This window comes from Pan paniscus, chromosome 12 (assembly GCF_029289425.2).
Source record: "Pan paniscus chromosome 12, NHGRI_mPanPan1-v2.0_pri, whole genome shotgun sequence".
NCBI classification, from domain to species: Eukaryota; Metazoa; Chordata; class Mammalia; order Primates; family Hominidae; genus Pan; species Pan paniscus.
In genome coordinates this window covers 31,400,328-31,421,223 of record NC_073261.2, presented here as the reverse complement: position 1 = coordinate 31,421,223, position 20,896 = coordinate 31,400,328, and the positions used below count along the sequence as shown (strand labels likewise).

Here is a 20,896-nt window from a genome sequence, read left to right as displayed (position 1 = left end):
CCCGTAGCAATCCAAGGACAGGAGAGACAGTCTGGGCTCTGCAGGAAGGAGGGACAGCAGGAGCAAAGACGCGGCGTTGAGAACAGAGCGTTTCTGGGAGAGCATCACTGCTTGGATTCAAATGTCGCAGTGTGATGTGCAGCAGTGAAGCCACGCATCAGGCCAGCTGGCAGAGGCTCTGGATTGCAGTTTCATACGATGTGACAGGCACTAGAGTCTATTTTCCTAACTCAGAACGAGAAGAAGATAATCCACAGGGTTGTCCAGGAAGAGTTAAAGGATGAGGAGACCCAGGTAGAGTGTTAGGTTGGAAGCTGATGAGTCACTTGCCTAGGGAGAGAGGCCCCGAAGGGTCTCCGGGAGGACTGGGCCTGGGTGGGGTGGGGCAGGGAGCAGGCCCGGGTGCTGCCAAGGCCCTGAGCAAAAGCTGGCTGAAGAATGCAAGCCTGCCTCCGCAGCTTAACTCTCTCACTTCAAGCCTGCCTCCGCAGCTTAACTCTCTCACTTCAAGCCTGCTCGTACACTTGCAAAGAAACCAGAATTTCTGGGACCCAAACAAAGCTGGCCTGAGCCTGGGCCCTACCTGGCTTTGGGATGCCCAGAAGTACTGGCCTGTCCCCAGATCTGTAGAGGTCCCCCTCTCCTGGAGGGTCAGCTTCCCAGAGGCCATCTCTTTGAGGTTTATTTTTAAAGATGTCTGATGTTCTGTACTTTGGAGGAAGTAAGACAGAACCAACCACAGATTAGACAGGAGAGGAACTCACAAGTTCTGAATATCCATTTTCTGTTCCTCAAAACCAGTCGGTTTCCTCCCAGCCCTCTTGACCTTGGCCTGACCAAGGTCCCCAGCCCAGTGGGGCAGTAAGGAAGAGACAGACCCTTCCAGGTGGGAAGGCAGAGAGCATGGCGAGAATGGAGAAAGAGGCTCCACCTGCCTTTCAGGGGGACAGAGGGTAAGTGGCCTGTGCCCAGGGGAACACATATCCCATTGCTGGAGTTGAGCATGCCAGCAAGAGAGGGCAGAGGCAAGCACACAGCTGCCAGAGGGCAGCAGCCCCCTCCCTGCCTAGCCCTGCAGTGAGAGCCAGGCCTTTCTCCACAACCTCCCATTAAGGCGGCCCTTGGCAGGGTCACCCAGCATAGGGACAGACAACTGCAGTTACAGCAGCGGGAGCGAAGCAGTAAAACTTGTTTGCCAACTCTATCAACACATGCGGCACACCACAAGGATATACAGGAGATGTGCACAGCACGCACTTATGCACAAACACACAGCAGAGGCCACACCCTCTGCAGAACATGAGCAGAGCTACTCAGAATGAGCATGAACGCAGTGGAGTTGGCACAGCTGGGCTGAGTTTATCCCAGAGCATCACCTAATCCCTGGAGCACACCCCCCCTCCCCGCCAACAACTCCATTCTGTACAAATGCACTTCTCCAATAAACAAGCCACACATCCCCAGGCCTCAGGAGCATGAGCTGGGGACCTTAAGTGGTGTGCACCTCGAGAAAGCTGACTAGAGCCACTCACGCTCAGTCGGGGGCCTTGATCTGGGTGGTGCCCCCGCAGGGACCATAACAGGTGCAGAACCCACAGACTGCCCCTTAGCTGTTATCCACTGGGGACATCATCTGGCTGGGAGGAGGACATGCCCAGAGGGCAGCTGGGGAGATGGGGACCAGGCTCCTGGTGCCTGACTCTGCCCCAGCTCTGGGACCTTCCCCCTTTGTGGTCCTTAGTTTCTTTCCATACAATGGGAAATAATTAACAACTTCACAGTCCCCAAATTTAACCAACCGGGAGAAAAACTTCCATCCCACCATAAAGATCCTTGTACTATATGCCTCCCAAATCCCTAAGGGGAAAAACAGAATTAAAAAACCTCATCAATAGAACATCAGTAGGCCCGGTGCGGTGGCTCATACCTGTAATTCCAGCACTGTGGGAGGCCGAGGCAGGTGGATCACCTGAGGTCAGGAGTTTGAGACCAGTCCGGCCAACATGGTGAAACCCCATCTCTACAAAAATACAAAAATTAGCCGGGCATGATGGCGGGCACCTGTAATCTCAGCTACTTGGAAGGCTGAGGCGGGAGAATCACTTGAACCTGGGAGGCAGAAGTTGCAGTGAGCCAAGATTGCGCCATTGCACTCCAGCCTGGGTGACAGAGCAAGACTCTGTCTTAAATAAATAAATAAATAAATAAATAAATACAAAAAAAAATAGAGCATCAGTAGAGCAAAAAGAAAAGCAAGAAATGATAAGGAAGTGTGGTAACGAGGAGTATAATATGCAATAGCAGGTTTTGACACAGCCAAAATATCAATAATCTCGATGGAAGTGAATTGGGGCCCGTTGAGATGGCTCATGCCTGTAATCCCAGCACTTTGGGAGGCTGAGGTGGGAGGATTGCTTGAGCTCAGGAGTTTGAGACCAGCCTGGGCAACGTGACAAAACCCCATCTTTATTAAAAAAAAAAAAAAAATTGGCCGGGCGTGGTGGCTCACACCTGTAATCCTAGCACTTTGGGAGGCCGAGGTGGGCAGATCACCTGAGGTCACGAGTTCGAGACCAGCCTGGCCAACATGGCAAAACCCGTCTCTACTAAAAATACAAAAATTAGCCAGGCATGGTGGCACGCGCCTGTAATCCCAGCTACTTGGGAGTCTCAGGCACGAGAATCGCTTGAACCTGGGAGGTGGAGGTTGCAGTGAGCCGAGATCCAGTCAGTCACTGCACTCCAGCCTAGGCGACAGAGCAAGACTCCGTCTCAATCAATCAATCAAGCAATATAAATAAATAAATAATTAGCCCGGTGTGGTAGCATGTGCCTGTCCCAGCTACTTGGGACGCTGAGGTAGGAGGATCTATTGAGCCTGAGAAGGCGAGGCTGTAGTGAGCCTTGATGGTGCCACTGCATTCCAGCCTGAGCAATAGAGTGAGACAGACCCTGTTTAAAAAAAAGAGTGAATAGGCCATGACCTCCATGACCCTGAGCCCTGAGGCTGGACAGAACACACCAGACAACATCTGGCCAGATATGGTTTATACAAGTCAGCTACAAGGAAATAAACTGCCCCAAGAAGACCCTGGTTCTGGGTTGGTGGGCTCAGGTGGTAGCTTGGAGAGACAGTGGCAAATTGAGTCAAGTTATGCAATGTTTTTCTGTCTGCGGCCAAAAGAACAGTCTCCCTTGATTGCCTGGGAAGGCAACTGGGGCGAATTGGTATCCATGGGCCAAAGGGAGTACTTAGAGGCCAACTCTAAGTATTAAACTCTCCTGTGTTAACTCTCCTACAGGAAAACACCCTCTGCCACCACTGTCAGCCAAATAAGCCCTCTGCCTCTCACATGGCTGTACCAGACCCCCAAGCATCACTCCAAACCAGATGTTTACTCTTCTTTGAGAATAAAGCCCAGATCAAACCAGGCATGCACAGGGCCATAGATAACCAAAAGCGGCTCAGCTTTGTTTTCTTTATCCAGAAGCTCTTCAAAATGCTAAAAACTTTATCAGCTCACTAAGCGGGATAGTCCACAGAAGCTCTTATAGTCCATATAAGCTCTGCCTGCTCAGCTAGGACTGTGGTCAAAGCCAGGACACACGGCCAGTGCAGGCATCTATGTTGCCCCTGATTCTCTCCAGTTCCTGACCCCCATGCACAGCTGCAGCAGGAGCTCATGGCTTCCTTTGCTGAAGTACTTGGTGCTTTCCCAGGCAGGACCTCACTAGCTTATAATTACAAACGATGTGCTGGGATTGGTTCTGCCACACGCAGGTAATACTTCTTTAGTCCAGAGCCTCCTGCAGGAGAAGGCCAGGCTATAAGCTCTTGTGGCCTTAATGATACAAAGACCTTAAGAGACAAGGGGACCACGATGCAGAGGCTGGTCAGATGGCACACAGGAGGCAGCAGGTTTCCAGAATGGGGGCAGGAGAGCGAATAGCGAATGCCAGAACAGAACGGAAGAAGGGAGTTCAGAGAAGGACAAAGGAATTAAAACTGGATTCATTCGTTCACCTAGTGCCAAATGTGGGACGCAGTGCTGAGAGACACTGCATGTGCCCACAGTCTAGCTGGACAGGGGGCAAGCAAAGGGACAACTTTACTTGCCAAGGGATCAGTGAGGAGAGAAAGTTGTGCCCTGGACACCAACAGCAGCTCTCTCAGCCTCTTCCCAGAGGGAGAGGCTGGGCCAAGGCCTGAGGCAGCCAGAGGAGGTGGGGAAGGAGCTGGGCAGAAGTGTTTATTTGCAGGGCTGGAGGAGGGCTGTGACCCAGCCGCACAGGGCAGGAAATCTCCCAGACAGGAGTGAGAGGGCCTGGGGGATGGGCAGGCGTCAAAAGGCAGAGACTCAGCTCAGCAGCCCCAACGCTGGGAAAGTAGGCATTTCCTCCAGGCTGGGCCGCTTCAGGTCAACCTTACTCTGGCCTCAGTTTCCCCACGGCACTGAAGGGAAACGAAAAGGCAAAGACTTTGAGCTCTGGGGATGAAAGGCTCAGCCACGGCTCAGACCACCACTCCTTATAAAACAGGGTGGATGCCGCCGCTGTTGGTTTTGGCTGGTGAGTGGCCCATCTAACCTCTTTGAAGATGAAACATGCTGAGGCCTAATGAGGAGTCAGCCGGCCGGGGTGGGAGTGGAGCCCAGTCACCTGCCCCACCTGGCCCCTCCCAGTCAGAACAGTGCCCAGCCCAGGGGACAGAACCCAGCCCAGGGGCCTGTTTCACACTTCTGTGCCCGTGCACCCTCCTTGGCCTGGGGCTCCCTCACTCAGAGGCAGAGGTGTAGGGGAGCGCAGCAGAGGTGGTCTAAGGTGGTCTCGGGCTGCAGTGAAGGCTTCTGAGAGCTGCCTGGGCCTCGCCTGCCCCTCCACTGCCCTGGACCAGTGCACCCTACCCCTTTGGGGCTCTGCCGAGCTGCACGGTGCCTCCATGTTTTCAGGCCAAACAGGTCATTTCCAATATGGCGGCCGACCAGGGGGAGGCTTTCAAACCTCCTTTAGGTGTGTGAGAATAGTCCTCTAAAGAAAAGGCATCCTCAGCCTGCTCACTGTCCCTCTTCCCCAGCTGTTGAAAGAATGTCTTCTGCTGCCTGGATAGCCTCTGTACCACAGTGAGCCTGGCAGGAACCACACCTCTACTAGGTGAGGCCCAGGACTGGCCCCCAAGGTGCCTGCAGGCCACACTCTCCGCTCAGCCAGACCAGACGTGACCCTCTTTCCTCTCTCTCACCACTCGCCTCCTTGTTCCTTGCCCCCCTGCCCAGGCCTCCCTGAGTGCTGTTTAGACAGACGACCCCAGGACTGACCCCCACCTCCTCTCTAGAGGCCCCATAACCAGCCCATAACCAGCTCCAGTTTCTGGGGGAATACTTGGCACAAGAGAAGGGGCATGCAGACAGCTCACGCTCTCCTGGGAGGCAGCAGCCTCATAAACGCACTAATATTAGGCACAACTGAAAGACAACCTTCCCCACATGTTCCAGAAGAGGAGCGTGCACCTGGGGATTAGCATATCTCTTTAATGGTTCATTTGTGTTCATTAAGTAATTAATTCATTTATCTGATTTGCAGAGTGATGCCCAAAGGTTGGACTTCTGTATCAACATCCAGCCTCCGAGTGAGTTTCTGGAATTACCATCTTCCCCAATTATAACGATCCCTATCTCCATTCTTCATCCCCGAGTCCCCAGGGGCAGCAGAGTGCATCGAGGTTTAAGCCCTGCTCCCCAGGAAGCTGAGCCCGGGATGCCCACTCTGCAGCCCTCACACCCACCACATCCCTGCTCTGACGTTCACCCAGGGACTCATAGGCCTCACTGTTCCAAACTCCACAACCTGCAGGCCCTGGGGCACCTTGTTGCTCCTGACTCCCACCAGAACTTGGCTTTCAGGAAAGCTGGGCAATGTCTGGAAAGTTAATTAGGAAGAACTGGGGACAGGCCAAGGACTCAGACTCAGTGACAACCACAGTGAAAATGAACAGGGAGGGTGGGCCCAGCTCTGCCTACAGAAGAAGGGATGCCCTGCACGTCGAGACAACCCTGTGCTTATCCTGATGTGCTCCCATCCCCTCCCTGGCATCCAGCTCCTGCATCCTCCCTAAACCATGCTGTAAGGCTGACAACCCCAGATCAACAGAAGGCACACAAGCAGGGACAGGCGGACATTCGGCCCCTACACCTGCGCATAGGGCGTCCCCAGCGCCTGCGGCACGGGTAACAGCACTAATTACAGGTGAGATGCTGAGCACCTCTGCTCAACACAGGGAGGCAGCCTGTTGGTCTCTGCCCTGGCATGGCCCTGGGGTTCTGGAAGGACCTGCAGGCCATGCAATGTGGACAGCCCTGCCTTTCCCTGCTACCTGTGGTGGTGGCATCGTGGTGGAGGCAGGCGGGTGCTGGGTGCTCACTCACCTTGTGGTCTAGCTCGGCACTAGCCTTTGGCTGTTGCTCCTGGCAGGGTGGCAAGGGCACAGAGCCCAGGTATTGCCTGAGAGATGATGGCCTCATGAGGCCCAGGAGCCGGCTGAGCGAGGACAGCTGGGGAGGAGAAGGGAGGCTGTCACTCACAGAGGGTGGTGGCCAAGAGCTCAGGGTGCTCCCGGGAATCGGCCTGGACACCTCAGCTGGTGGCAGTGGGTTAGGGCACTGGCTTCTGAGACACAGACCCACCTCTACCTTATGAACTGTGGCCTCTCGGATCCTGAGTGTTCTCATCTGTAAAATGGATCACGCATACTTCCCAGGAGAGGAGGGGTACCCAAACATACCCAGCTCGCCCACGCCCCACCCACACACACACAGACCCACACACACTCATCCCCCCACAGACCTGACACCCACCCACTCACCCACCCACTCATCTTCCCCACACCCACACATACCCAGGCCTCCCACCCCCCACCCACTCACCCACGTACACACAGACCCACATCCACACCTACTCACCCCCTCCACAGACCCCACATCCACACCCACCCACTCACCCACCCACCCACATACACACAGACCCCTCCCACATACCCACTCATATCCCCAGACCCCACACACCCCCACCCACCTACCCACTCACCCACATACAGACCTACATACACACCCACTCACCCCCCCACAGACCCCCTACCCACAGATCCCCACCCACACCCCCCCACAACCCCCCACCCTCATCTACCTACCCACTCACCCACATACACAGACCTACATACACACCCACTCACCCCCCCACAGACCCCCACACCCACAGATCCCCACCCACACCCCCCTACAGACCCCCACACACCCCCACCCTCATCTACCTACCCACTCACCCACATACATAGACCTACATACACACCCACTCACCCCCCCACAGACCCCCTACCCACAGATCCCCACCCACACCCACTCACACACACACCCACTCATCCCCCCACACAGACCCCCACCCACACCCACCCAGTCATCCCCCCCATAGACCCTCACCCACACTCACCCACACCCATCCCCACCTCCTGCACTGCCGCTCTGCATCTGTGGGCCCACCCTCCCTTGCATCCCTCTCTTTTGGTTTAACTCTTCTCTGTGGAGGTTTGGAACACCATGAAGAGAGACCACGGACTAAGTCCCCAACAGTCCATCACCATGAGCAATGACCACCATCATCTTCATTCCGCCTGGCCTGTGTCTTCAGCCCCTGCCTTCTACTCCCCTTCCCGCTCTTTTCCTTCCAGGGGATTTTAAAGCAAATACATCGTATCGTTTTACCCATAAAGAGCTTCTACAGAAAAGATAAGGATTTCCCCCCAATCTAATCATAATACCATTTCTTTCCTAACAGAATCAACGAGACTTCCTTATCATCATCCAACACCTGTGTTCAGTTTTCTCTGTCTCTAAAATGTCCTCCAACAGTTGGTCTGTTTGAAGGGAGATTCAACACAAGGCCCACACACTGCTTTTGGCTGACTATGGCACCTAAGCTATTAGCCGCCCCAGCCCCCATTTAGTTTTTGAATAAACTGCCCAACCTCTCTGAACCCCTCTGGAGGGAATGTGACCTGCGTAAGTCCAGGTGTCTACAGTTAGCCGCTCCTTCTGGCCCAGTGCATGCACTTGATTCGGGTAGCCTGGGCCCAGCCCCAGCAAGGACTGCCCAGCTGCCCTGAAGCTAACTCTTGGCTGGGGCAGAGGCAGGCAGGCTCCCAGCCCTTGGCCTCTGAGAGGCCACAGCAGCCCTGGGGGCAGGGCGGGGAGTAAGTGGGAGCAGATCCAGGGTAGTTCACAGAAGCACCATCTCTTTAGATGGCACAGAAGCAGGGTGGCCATGGGCTAGGGGCTTGAGCCCCGCAGCCCAGCCCCCCTCTTGAGCTTAGCCTGGCTGGCACACCTGGCTTCCTCCGGTGACTCACCTACCACCTGCTCAGCACATCAGCTGGTTATGGGCTGAGACAGCCCACAAGAGCAGCTGGGCTGGGGGCTAGGAGTCAGGCCCAGGGCCTCAGCTTCTGGGAGGCGGCCAGGGCTTCTCAGCCTAGTTTCTGATCCTTTTGGGAGGGGGGAGGAAGGTTCTGGGCGAAGGGAGGCACCATCTGGGGCTTCACCCAAACCATGGCTGTGCCACCTTCCTCAGGCTTCACAAGTCAAGATAGTTTCCAGAACAGTTCTGCCCACTCAGGGCTCACAGCTGTGCAAGCACAGGGTCAGGCTCTGCAGCCCACACCCCCAGCGTGGCCTTCGGGCAGGCCTCGCCCAGCCGGGACCCTCCCTGCTACGGGAGGCCTGGGTGGGGCTGGGCAGGGGAGCACAGGACAGCACTCTTGCGATGCTTGCTCTTGTGTTTTTCCTCTCACTCATGAAAACAGCTTGGCTGTGCTCAGTGCAGCAAGCTGCTGCCCCTGCGATCTGCCTGTGCCGTTGTGCCTTCCGATTGTTTATTCCCTTTTGTTTCCATCTCTGGATGCTCCAGCCAGCCTCTCCCCCACACACAAACCCCTCTCCAGGATAAGGGGTTGTTTGGGCCTTGCAGGAACCAGCGGGGATGGGCCAGACCAGAACTCTCCCTACACCGACATCACTGCTGGCAGCTGGCTCTACAAACACTCAGCCGCTTAGGGCAGAGACCTAGGGCGAGAAGCAATGATCCCTCAGGAAGACAGGCCTCCACCAGCCTTCTCAGAGGCAGGGAAGAGGTGGTGGAGGCTGATTTCCAGAGAAGCAACTGGCCACACAGCATGTTGCTCCTGGGTGCAAATCCTGGCTTCCTCCTCACCTAGGACAGGAAGCCAAGATCTTAAGTGTCTGCAAAGACCCAACGACCTGCCTGCTGCTTCCTGGAGCTGGTGCCCTGCCTGGGCCTTCTGACCAGACAGCACCTGCCTCTCTCTTCCTTCCAGCCGTTGCTCCACGTCCACCTTCTCAGTGAGGCCCACCTGCCCAAGTTCCCATCTGTCTGCCTATCTATCTATCTAAACAGAATCTTGCTCCGTCCCCCAGGCTGGAGTGCAGTGGCACAATCTCTGCTCTCTGCAACCTCTACCTCCTGGGCTCAAGCAATTCTCCTGCCTCAGTCTCCCGAGTAGCACCACCACGTCCAGCTAATTTTTGTATTTTTAGTAGAGACAGGGTTTCACCATGTTGGCCAGGCTGGTCTCGAACTCCTGACCTCAAGTGATCCACCCACCTTGGCCTCCCAAAGCGCTGGGATTACAGGAGTGAGCCACAGCGCTTGGCCCCTTTGCAATTTACTTGCTTTTTATCACCTATTCCCCCCCAATCCCTGGAATGTAAACTCTCTGAGGGCAGTTTTTTCACTGCAGAGTCCCCAGAACCTAGCATCGTGCCTGGCACGTGGTACATGTCTAGTAAGTATCTGTCAAATGAACAAATGATTGAATGAATAAATGAACAGTCAAGACTGCAGCTGACATTTTCTGAGTAGATGCAAACCTTTATCCCCGATTTGAGCCACCCGAAGCCCACGTTTTCCAAATCCCAAACTGGAAGACACACTTTGACAAGAGGTTTACTGTGTTGCAAGAAGTGCCCCAGGATAAGAGGCAAACTCCTGATTTCCTCCCCAAACCTGCTCCAGCTGCGTCTTGCCTAGGGTAGGCAAATGGCGTCTCCATCCCGCCTGTTGCACTGACCTGGAGTCCTTGTCTCTGTTCTCTTGCATCGCACATCCCACTGTCTGTACTTGGGAAATGCACCTACAACCTGACCACTTCTCACCGCCCACGCTGCTGTTTCTCCAGGCCAAACCACTGTCATCTCTTGCCAGGATTACTGCAATCACCTCCTTCCTCTCCACTCCCAGTAATCTCTTCTCAACACAGCAGGCAGAGTAATTTTTAAACGTTGTATAAATCAGATTTTGTTTCTTCTCTGCCCAAATCCTTGCAGGGGCTCCCCACTTCTGCGCAGAAGTCAAAACCCTCACCGTAGCCTTGAGGCTCTGGCTAACTGAGCCTCCACTTGCCTGTGTGACCTCAATGCTGTAAGTCCTGTCCTTCAAGTTCAGTTCTCCAACGTGTGCTTCTGCTCCTGCTCCATGGGGCCTCTGCTGCAGCTTGCGGGAGATACAGAGCCCAGCAGCTTGGCCATCAGGGACTCCTGCCCAGCAGTGCCCTGCAAATTGCTGTGCCCAGATCCAGCCCCAGGTCCTCTGCTCCTACACCAGTCAATTCTAAACCCCTGTGCCCCCTTTTACAGTGAATCGATTGATAGGATTTCTCCAGCACTTGTGCACTGATGAGGAAACGGAGGGACGGCCCTTGTCCTCCTGTCTGTGAACCCAGACTAAAGCCCAAGGACCCAGCAGGGCACTTCATCATGAAGTGGCGGGTGTGGTCCAGGATGTCCAGAGGCAAGGAGAGAGCTGGACAGGCTAAGGCGGTGCCCTGCAGTGGTCAAGGGCAGGACTTTAATCTCAGCTCTAGGCGGGGTACAGTGGCTCATGCCTGTAATCTCAGCACTTTGGGAGGCTGAGGCAAGAAGATCACTTGAGCCCAGGAGTTTGTGACCACCCTTGTCAACATGGCGAAACCCTGCCGCTAAAAAAATACAAAAATTAGCCAGGTGTGGTGGTGCACGCCCATAGTCCCAGCTACTCGGGAGGCTGAGGTGGGAGGATCACCTGAGCCAGGGAGGTTGGGGCTGCAGTGAGTCGTGATCACACCACTGCACTCCAGCCTGGGAAAGTGAGACCCTGCCTCAAAAATAAAATAATCCCGGCTGTACCACTTCCCTGTTGGGTGACCCTGGAAAGTTCCCCTATCTGTAAAATATGGATGACAGTAAGTCTGAGGGCCTTGGGTTGCTAGGAGGGGCGAGCACTGAGGACAGCAGCCAGGACACAGCTGTGCTGTGTACATGGGAGCTGCCACTACTGCGGGTCGGGGGTGACAGGTGGAAAGGAAGAAGAGGCCCAGACACAGCAAAAGCTGTGTGCAGAGGGCAGGCAGGGCCTGTGAGGAGGCCCGAGGAGAACATGCAGCACTGGCAAGCCCCGTGGAGGAGACATTGGGAAAGGGGCATGTGGGCTGAGTGGGCAGCTGTGGGGACGAGGTGGCCCTTTGAAGGAGTGTTTCAGGAAGGTCTGACAGGCCAGACTGGAAAGGGGAGTGCCTGGCAGCCTGAAGACCTGGGAGGAGGCTGTGAGCAGCCCTGGGCTTGCAGTGGAGATGGGGAAGGAGCTCCAGGAAGGCCATGGGCAGGCCCCTGCCGGTCCTTCCTATCCCTCCAGTCGCCATGAATCTCTCACTCCCTTTTTCCTTTTTGCAGTACAAGCACTGACTCAGCCTCCAAGACCTGGCTCAGGGCATCTTCTCTAGCAGCTGCCGCACTGTGCCTGGACAGAGTTAGTCACTATGGCCGTGGCCGACTTGCTCACCCCTCTCTTCTGAGGTCATCTGGTGCTGTCTCCCCAGTGCCAGTACCTGGCACAGAGCCTGGCACTCAGGTTGCTCAGCTAGTGTCTGATAAACACATGGGTGCATGGTGGGCATGCAGCAAGTGGGCTGGACCTGGCTTGGCCCTGACAGGCTGCAAGACCCTGGACCCTGGGGAGCCTGGGAGACCTGCCTGGCCAGGATCTCTCAAGGGGAGGCAGCGCCACTCCATGTCCTTAAAAAAAAAAAGAAAAAAAAAAAAAGCGGGTCTTGCTCTGTCGCTCAGGCTGGAGTGCAGTGGAGCCGTCATGGCTCACTGCAGCCTTGACCTCCAGAGCTTAAGCCATCTTCCCACATCAGCATCCCCACCCCAAGTAGCTGGAACTAGAGGCACATGCCACCATGTCCAGCTAATTATTTTACTTTTTGTAAAGAACTCCAGGGCTCAAATGATTTTCCCACCTCAGCCTCTCAAAGTGCTGAGATTACAGGCCAGAGACACTGCCTCCCGCGCCCCCATTCCCCACTCTTTTTTTTTTTTTTTTTTTCAGAAGGTGTCTGGCTCTGTTGCCCAGGCTGCAGTGCGGTGGTGTGATTATAGCTCGCTGTAGCCTCCAACTCCTGGGCCCAACGACCCAGCCCTTCCTCCATGACACTTCCCCTCTGCCACTCTGACCTCCACCAGGAAGGCAGCCCCACCAAGCTCTCCTCACTCTATGCACAGCTGCTGGCCAAGAAAAAACAAAACGAAGCAAAATGCCAAGCCTTGAACTGGCTCTAACTCTCTCTCTGGCCACCTGTGTCGCGCCCCCTCTGGCCTCCACTCTGCGCTGGGCCTGTCCGTCAGCCTGCATCTCAGAGCCCTCCCAGGCACCCCATCTTGTGCTCCCCCTGCCTCTAACTGCTGGCTGTTCCCAGCAACACCGCTGGGTCCCTCTGTTCTTCCTCACAGAGACCATCTATGAAGTAACCTCAGCACTGGTCACCTCCTCACTGCCCCTCCCAAGGTCTCAGCTGGGGCACGTTCTCCCCATGCACCCCGACGACCCACCTGGGTGCCTGTCCCTTCCACAAGCATGCACTGCCTTCCCGGGGTGTGCCAGGCACCGCCAGGTGCTGAGGGGCAGCAGGGGCCAGAAACTACGTGTTCCCTGTTCTTCAGGGGCTTATGTTCTGCTTGGGGGTAGGGGATGGAAAACACAGATGCTGAGCAAACAAATAGGAAAAGATCAGGGGGTGGCCACCAGGAGTGACTTAGGACAAGATGACAGCCAGTGCTGGGGCACTCTGGATTGGGTGGTCAGGAAGGCCCCTTGCAGAGGTGACATTTTGGCTGGAGTGGGAATGACAAGAAGCTCCAGTTCTACTAAGGCCTGGGGGAAGCATTCAAGGCAAAGGAGGCATCTGAGGCAAAAGCCGGGGCAAAAGCCAGGCCGAAGCCGCTCAGACAACCCAACCCCACCGGTCACCTCTCTGAACTCCCTCCTTGCAGTCACAGCACCTGGGACTCAGCCATATGGTCCACCTCACCCAGGGATGTGCTGGAACATTGTCTCAGCCCTCTGGGCAAGGGGTTATGCTGCCTCAGTGGCTAGAGATGCACAGCCTCTAGCCAGAGCACCCCTAGTGTAGCTGAGCTGGAAGGGTCAGTTGTACCCAGCAGCTCTTCTCCCAGGATTCCATGAAGATTACTGCGGAGGTGCGGGCGCGCTCAACCTCCCTTCCATCCATCCTTGGGCTGCCAGTGACCCCTTCATCACCCCGTGAAGTGACATCCTCTGAGCTGCCAGGAGGCTGCAGTCAGAGCTTTTTGGAGAGAAGAGGAACAGGACAGGAAGGCTGAATTCTTTTTTCTTTTTTTTTTTTTTAGAGTCTTGCCCTGTCGCCCAGGCTGGAGTGCAGTGGCGCGATCTCGGCTCACTGCAACCTCTGCCTCCCAGGTTCAAGCAATTCTCCTGTCTCAGTCTCCCGAGTAGCTGGGATTACAGGCGCCTGCCAGCATGCCCGGCTAATTTTTTGTTTTTTTAGTAGAGACGGGGTTTCACCATGTTGGTCGGGCTGGTCTCGAACTCCTGACCTCAAGTGATCCGCCCGCCTCGGCCTCCCAAAGTGCTGGGATTACAGGCGTGAGCCACCACGCCCGGCTCAGAAGGCCGAACTCTTAATGCCCTTGCTGCCCCAACAATACCTAACCCTGGGGACTGAGGGGACACCAGAGGGAGTAGTTTTAATTTAATAGTATTTGTTTTCATCTTTACAAATAGTATTTGTTTTTATGCTTTACTATAAAAAATAAACAACAACAAAAAAATGGGCTGTGGGCATTGTTGGGGGGTTGTGTTTAATGAGTATGGAGTTTCAGTTTGGGAAGTTGAAAGAGTTATGGAGATGGATGGTGGTGATGGCTGCACAACACTGTGAATGAACTTAAGGTCCCTGAATTGTACACTTAGAAATGGCTGAAACACTATGCTTAAGAATGGTTAAGATGATTACAAAAAAATTAAATAAATGAATTTAATTCATTTATTTGAATTAAATGCTCACTGCAACCTCTGCCTCCCGGGTTCAAGAAATTCTCTGCCTCAGCCTCCCAAGTAGCTGAGATTACAGGTGCCCGCCACCATGCCCAGCTAGTTTTTGTATTTTTAGTAGAGACAAGGGTTTCACCACATTGGCCAGGCTGGTCTCAAACTCCTGATCTCAGGCGATCCCGCCCACCTCAGCCTCCCAAAGTGCTGGGATTATAGGTGTGAGCCACCACACCCAGCTTTTACTACAATTTTTTTTTTTTTTTTTTTTTTGAGATGGAGTCTCGCTCTGTCGCCCAGGCTGGAGTGCAGTGGCTCGATCTTGGCTCACTGCAAGCTCCACCTCCCAGGTTCACGCCATTCTCCTGCCTCAGCCTCCCGAGTGGCTGGGACTACAGGCACCCGCCACCACACCTGGCTAATTTTTTGTATTTTTAGTGGAGACGGATTTCACCGTGTTAGCCAGGATGGTCTTGATCTCCTGACCTCATGATCTGCCCGCCTCAGCCTCCCAAAGTGCTGGGATTACAGGCGTGAGCCACCGTGCCCAGCAACTACAATTTTTTAAAAAGACAGGCTCTCAGCTCACTGCTCTGTCCTCAGCGCCTAGCACATGGCTGGCATGCAAGCGGTAATTCTTGATGAAAGAACATGAGTAGAGAGTTCAGAGCCAGCTTAGCTCTGGGGCCTGATGTTCCTGGCCTTTGGGGAAAGCCTCCAGAGCCCGCAGGCCGTGGCCTTCCTGCCCAGGCCTGAAGCAAACACTCACCTGGGTCTTCTCTTGCCAGAGAGGGAGCATCTCCTGCTGGCCCAGCATTCGAGCAATGACCACAAGGCTGAGCTGGCTTCGAAGCCGCCTGGGGGAGAAGCGACAGCCTGAGAGAGGGTGTGCTGGAAGTCGGGGAGCCCAAGCAGGGGGCAGGATACCCATGGAGAGGGGACTTTGGGGGAGCCACCCTCCATCTGGGGTGCCCCAGCAAAGGGCTTTCTCCATTGGCTTACAGCATTATGTATTCTAGGAGGAATGAAACTCTCATGATCAGAAAATTAAATAATAAATCCACACAAAAACTCAAGTCCCTGGTAATTTCAGAGGCCCACAGAGCAGGGCTTTTCTTAGTTTTTTATCCCCTCTGCCAATACATATCCATGGATCCATAGAGGCAGCAGCACTGAACTGCTTATTTTTATTTTTATTATTATTTTTTGAGACGGAGTCTCGCTCTGTCGCCCAGGCTGGAGTGCAGTGGCACAATCTTGGCTCACTGCAAGCTCCGCCTCCCGGGTTCACACCATTCTCCTGCCTCAGCCTCCTGAGTAGCTGGGACTACAGGCGCCCGCCACCATGCACGGCTGATTTTTTGTATTTTTAGTAGAGACAGGGTTTCACCATGTTAGCCAGGATAGTCTCGATCTCCTGACCTCGTGATCCGCTCGCTTCAGCCTCCCAAAGTGCTGGGATTACAGGCGTGAGCCACCGCGCCCGGCTGAACTGCTTTTCAATACGCCTCTGCCTCTTCTTTCCTTTGTGGCTCCACCTCTGCAGGGTGGGGGAGGCTGGGGGACTGACTTGGCCTCAGGAGGCCAAACTTCATGGTTTTCTTTTCACCCAGTATCCACTGGGCTTTGCTTTGGGAAATCCATCTCCTGCCAGGCTCCCAGGACAGGCACCTGACCCAGTCACTGAGAGGTGGCCTCGGGCTGTGGCTGAACTATCAGCAAAGTGCAGGCGTGCAGGCCTTTCCAGCAGGGCCGCCACTACAGCCACTGGTGGCCATCCTGCCTCCTGGAGGGAGAATCAGGAAGAGGAAGCCACAGGGAGGCAAAGAGGCTGAAACAGAGCCCTGAGAATGCCCAGAGACAGCTGTGCCTGGAACCCCTGGCCCCTGGACCTCTCACCCCAGCCTTGCATGCAGAGAGGCTCCCTGGGTGAACGGGAACTGAGGCAGGAATGGCTTCCTCAAAGCTCCGGTGAGGCTGGGATCACAGGGGCATTAATCTAGGGTCTAAAATCCTGGGGCACTTTTAGATTTTCTTAGGAAAGAGTCAAGAAAGTCAGAGGACTCGACAAAGCAGCGGACTCTTGGATTTTTCAAAAAGCAGAACAAGCAGCAGCAGCACCGTACCCCAGAAGAGCCAACATGAGGTGGGGCCATGCCAGGTGCTGGTGGGGGCGCAGGGTTATGGGCACTCACACACAGCTGGCAGGATATTGATGGGTGCGCCACTGCCCAAAACTGGCAAGATCTACTAAAGATGTGTAGATGCCCACCCCATGCCCAGCAATCCTACTCCTAGGTACAAAGTTGCAAAAAAAGGAGAGGCACTAGAAGGTCTGCACAGCAGCAGCAGCAGCAGCAACAGCACAGTGGACAGACAGATCAGGCTGTATCCATACAGCTCAGTCCTACGGGGGGGTGTTGTGATTATGAATGAACCACAAGTACCTCCAACAACATGAACGACCTCCAGTGTGGTAGGAAAGCAGCCAGACACAAAAAATGTATCTGCATGGTCTCATTTTTTGTTTTGTTTTGTTTGAGACAGAGTCTCGTTCTGTCACCCAGGCTGGAGTGCAATGGCATGATCTCGGCTCACTGTAACTCTGCCTCCCGGGTTCAAGCATTTCTCCTACCTCAGTCTCCCAAGTAGCTGGGACTACAGTCACGCACGCGCCACCATGCCTGGCTATTTTTTTTTTTTTTTTTTTTTTGTATTTTTAGCAGAGACGGGGTTTCACCATGTCAGCTAGGCTGGTCTCAAACTCCTGACCTCAGGTGATCCAACCGCCCTGGCCTCCCAAAGTGTTGGAATTACAGGCATGAGCCATTGTGCCCAGCCAACAGGGTCTCATTTATATGAGGTACAAACATGGGCATGCCAGCTACAGTACTCCATGCCTGCAGTCCCTGCTACTCAGGATGTTGAGGTGGGAGGACTGCCTGAGCCTAGGAGTTTGTGGCTACCTTGGGCAACACAGCAAGACCCCAACTCTTTTATGCCCGGGTTTAAGCGATTCTCCTGCCTCAGCCTCCCAAGTAGCTGGGATTACAGGCGCCTGCCACTACGCCCAGCTAATTTTTATATTTTCAGTAGAGACAGGTTTCAACATCTTGGCCAGGCTGGTCTTGAACTCCTGACCTCATGATCTACCCACCTCAGCCTCCCAAAGTGCTGGGATTACAGGCAACCCCAACTCTTAAAAAAAAAATGCAAATGGCAAACTTCAGCTGTTGGAAGTCTGGATACTCATGACCCTGGGGTGGGGGTGGGGGGGCAGGTTCTGATCATGTTTCATTTCTTGACCTGGATGCTGGCTTCACGTGCATTGGACTTGTGAAAATGCACTGAGCCATACACTTAACTGTCTTTGCTCTGTTGTTTGTATATTGTAGTTCAATAAAACAATTAAGAAAAAAATTCAGGCCAGGCACAGTAGCTCACGCCTGTAATCCCAACACTTTGGGAGGCTGAAGCGGGTGGATCATTTGAGGTCAGGAATTCAAGACCAGCTGGGCCAACATGCTGAAACCCCATCTCTACTAAAAATACAAAAATTAGCTGGGCGTGGTGGCACGCACCTGTAATCCTAGCTACTCGGGAGGCTGAGGCAGGGAATTGCTTGAACTCGGGAGGCAGAGGTTGCAGTGAGCAGAGATCACACCACTGTACTCAAGCCTGGGCGACAGAGTGAGACTCCATCTCAAAAAAAAAAAAAAAAAAGAAAAGAAAAAGAAAAAAAAAGTTCAGCTGGAAGGGAGATAGGATTGCTAGATTTAGCAGATTAAAATATAAGATGCCCAGTTAAGTCGGGTGCGGTGGCTCACACCTGTAATCCCAGCACTTTGGGAAGCCGAGGTGGGCGGATCACCTGAGGTTGGGAGTTCAAGACCAGCCTGACCAACATGGAGAAAACTTGTCTCTACTAAAAAAAAATATATATATATACACAAAAATATACATATATGTGTGTATATATATATATATATTTTTTTTTGAGACGGAGTTTCACTCTTGTTGCCCAGACTGGCATGCAATGGTGCGATATCGGCTCACTGCAACCTCTGCCTCCTCGGTTCAAGCGATTCTCCTGCCTCAGCCTCTGGAGTAGCTGGGATTCAGGCATGTGCTACCACGCCCAGCTAATTTTTTTATTTTTAGTAGAGACGGGGTTTCTCCATGTTGGTCAGGCTGGTCTTGAACTCCCTAACTCAGGTGATCCGCCTGAGTGTTCTGCCCACCTCGGCCTCCCAAAGTGCTGGGATTACTGGTGTGAGCCACCGCGCCCAGCCAATACTTTTTCTTTTTCTTTCTTTTTTTTTTTTTTTGAGCAGGAGTCTTGCTCTGTTTCCCAGGCTGGAGTGCAGTGGCGGCATCTCAGCTCACTGCAAGCTCCGCCTCCTGGGTTCAAGCGATTCTCCTGCCTCAGCCTCCCAAGTAGCTGGGATAACAGGCATGTACCACCAAGCCTGACCGAAAATAATTTTTCTGGCATAAGTTTATCCCATGTGATATGTGCATCGTGTCTAGCAACCCTGAGAGGGACCAACCATTCCCCTCCATGCCTGACTGTGAAGACCTGATGTGAACCATCGTGGGGCTGCCCTGATCCTGGGCCCCTTTAGCCTCAACCCCCTCCTGCGCAGCACCACTGTGTACTCACTCAACACTTCCCACTTCCCCCACACTGAGCACTGAGGAAAGGCAGCGCCCACCCGGACTGAACCATGGGATAACTAACAGAAGCCCCTTATCCCCTCTCTACGGCCCCTGCAACAGAATCCCGTGGGTGCAGGCCACCCCGTGGCCCCACACCCAGAGCCCCAAGCTTCAGGTTCTCCCCAACGCACAGGCCTTCGCCTCCCTGTCAGACAGGGCCAGCTTTCCAGCTGTTTGGGAGCCCCAGCAGCAGCTGGGCCGGGAACACAGTGGGAGGTCAATGGCCCCTCTGAGCTGCTCCACAGTGAACTCAAAGCCAGTCAGAAGTCTGCATCTGGGCTTCATTAATCCAAAACTTGAGGCCTGCGCGGGAGCTCGTTTACTCACAGCGGGCGAGGAGGGCCTGCCCGGCCCGGGGGTGAGGGGAGCAGGCAGGCCGGCAAAGCAGTGCCAGGGGTGGTTCCAGAAGGGAAGAGGCAGGCAGGGTGGGTCAGGATGGGGCTGTTATCCAGAAATGAAGAAAAGCACCACAAGAAGCACCAAGAGGGTGAATGGATGAAAAGAAACCCACATGTGAGTGGCGAGCCCCCTTGCTGTCCCCGCCTGCCCACTGCCTTTCATCCTGATGGTCCTCCCTGCCTTTTAAACCCCGTCCTGCATTCTTAGTTCCCACTGGGACACAGCAAGGAGGGGGTGGGGGGCGGGGCGAGACCACTTTTTTATTTTACAGACTGAGAACTTATTCCATGGAGAAGAAAAAGAAAAGCCTCACCCCACCACCACCCAGACTGTGCAGGGCACAAGCAGAGGGGCTGGCTGAGGCTGGCTGTGGGCTCTCCCTCCCATAGAAGAGGCCTGACCCCACCTGGCAAGGCCTCCCCGGAACTCCAACCAGGTTCAGAGGAGGAGGCAGAAGCCATGGGGCCATCCCAGCCACTGTCATATAAGGCAACAGGCTCCAGCCCTGGCGTGCACCAGCCAGGCCAGGCTAGGCCAGGCCAGCTTCTGCCTCCGCCCTGTCCCCCTCCACCCACCACGGGCCTCCACAAGACCAGGACACTGGATTAGCACTCAGAGGAGTCGAAGGCACTGAGACATTCACAAATGACTTTTCCAAACCCGCAGCAGGGTCAGAAGTGGAATGCCAGCGCTCTGCTTCCTAGCCTCCGCAAGGGGCACCCAGGAAGGCAAAGGCACCAACCACGTGGGCTGCTGGGATGTCGGGCAGTGACATAGGCCAGCACAGCCCCTCTGGAGCCCCTTGTCTTCACTCCCTGGGAGGAGAACTGGGCCCTGCCAAGACTGAACTGCCCTAAAAGGCTGTCAGGCACCTGGCCAGAGGCATGAGCTGCCTTTTCCAGTCTCCAGGGCAGCTCAGGAAGCAACAGCAGTGGCCTGTTCCACCGTGGCAATGCTGCCTGACATGCTGCCTCAGGGCGTCCGCCTGGCTCGCACCCCGGGCCTCTCGTCCATCAGGCTGCCTGTCAGCCACCTGCTCGGCACTCCTTCCCTGGACTCTTCATTGCGCACTTGCCAGGTGGGAAGAACCAGGGGGTGGGCTTAGAAGCTGGTTGTCCCTCCCGGGGGTCTGCAAGCCCACAGCCACCAGACTGCCTGGTCATCCACAGACCAGTCTGAGCACACACAGTGTGGACGGGAATAGACGGCGGGACACAGTCGGCCACAGACCCAGACGAGTGGACCACCACAGGGCAACATGAGGAACCCGTCTATATATAACCACGCACATTGACGTGGAAAGGCCCCACAAACCAGGTGTTGAGCCAAGGAAGCCAGACCCAAGGGAGAATGCTCTGCATGGTCCCATTTA

General features: G+C 54.6%; 1 protein-coding gene across 3 annotated transcripts in view; it reads right to left on the bottom strand.

The window, feature by feature from the left end:
- Nucleotides 1–20,896, bottom strand: part of FAM178B (family with sequence similarity 178 member B) — a 97,989-nt gene that overhangs the window by 11,605 nt on the left and 65,488 nt on the right. For 2 of the 3 annotated variants that reach the window (XM_057301269.1, XM_055107641.2), the window contains 2 exons: nt 15,176–15,263; nt 6,423–6,548 (listed from right to left, as the gene is read on the bottom strand). In XM_057301269.1, the coding sequence (XP_057157252.1) occupies nt 6,423–6,548; nt 15,176–15,263 (214 nt within the window). The remainder of the gene's footprint in view (nt 1–6,422; nt 6,549–15,175; nt 15,264–20,896) is intronic. The other variant, XM_034953725.3, reaches the window with a different exon arrangement.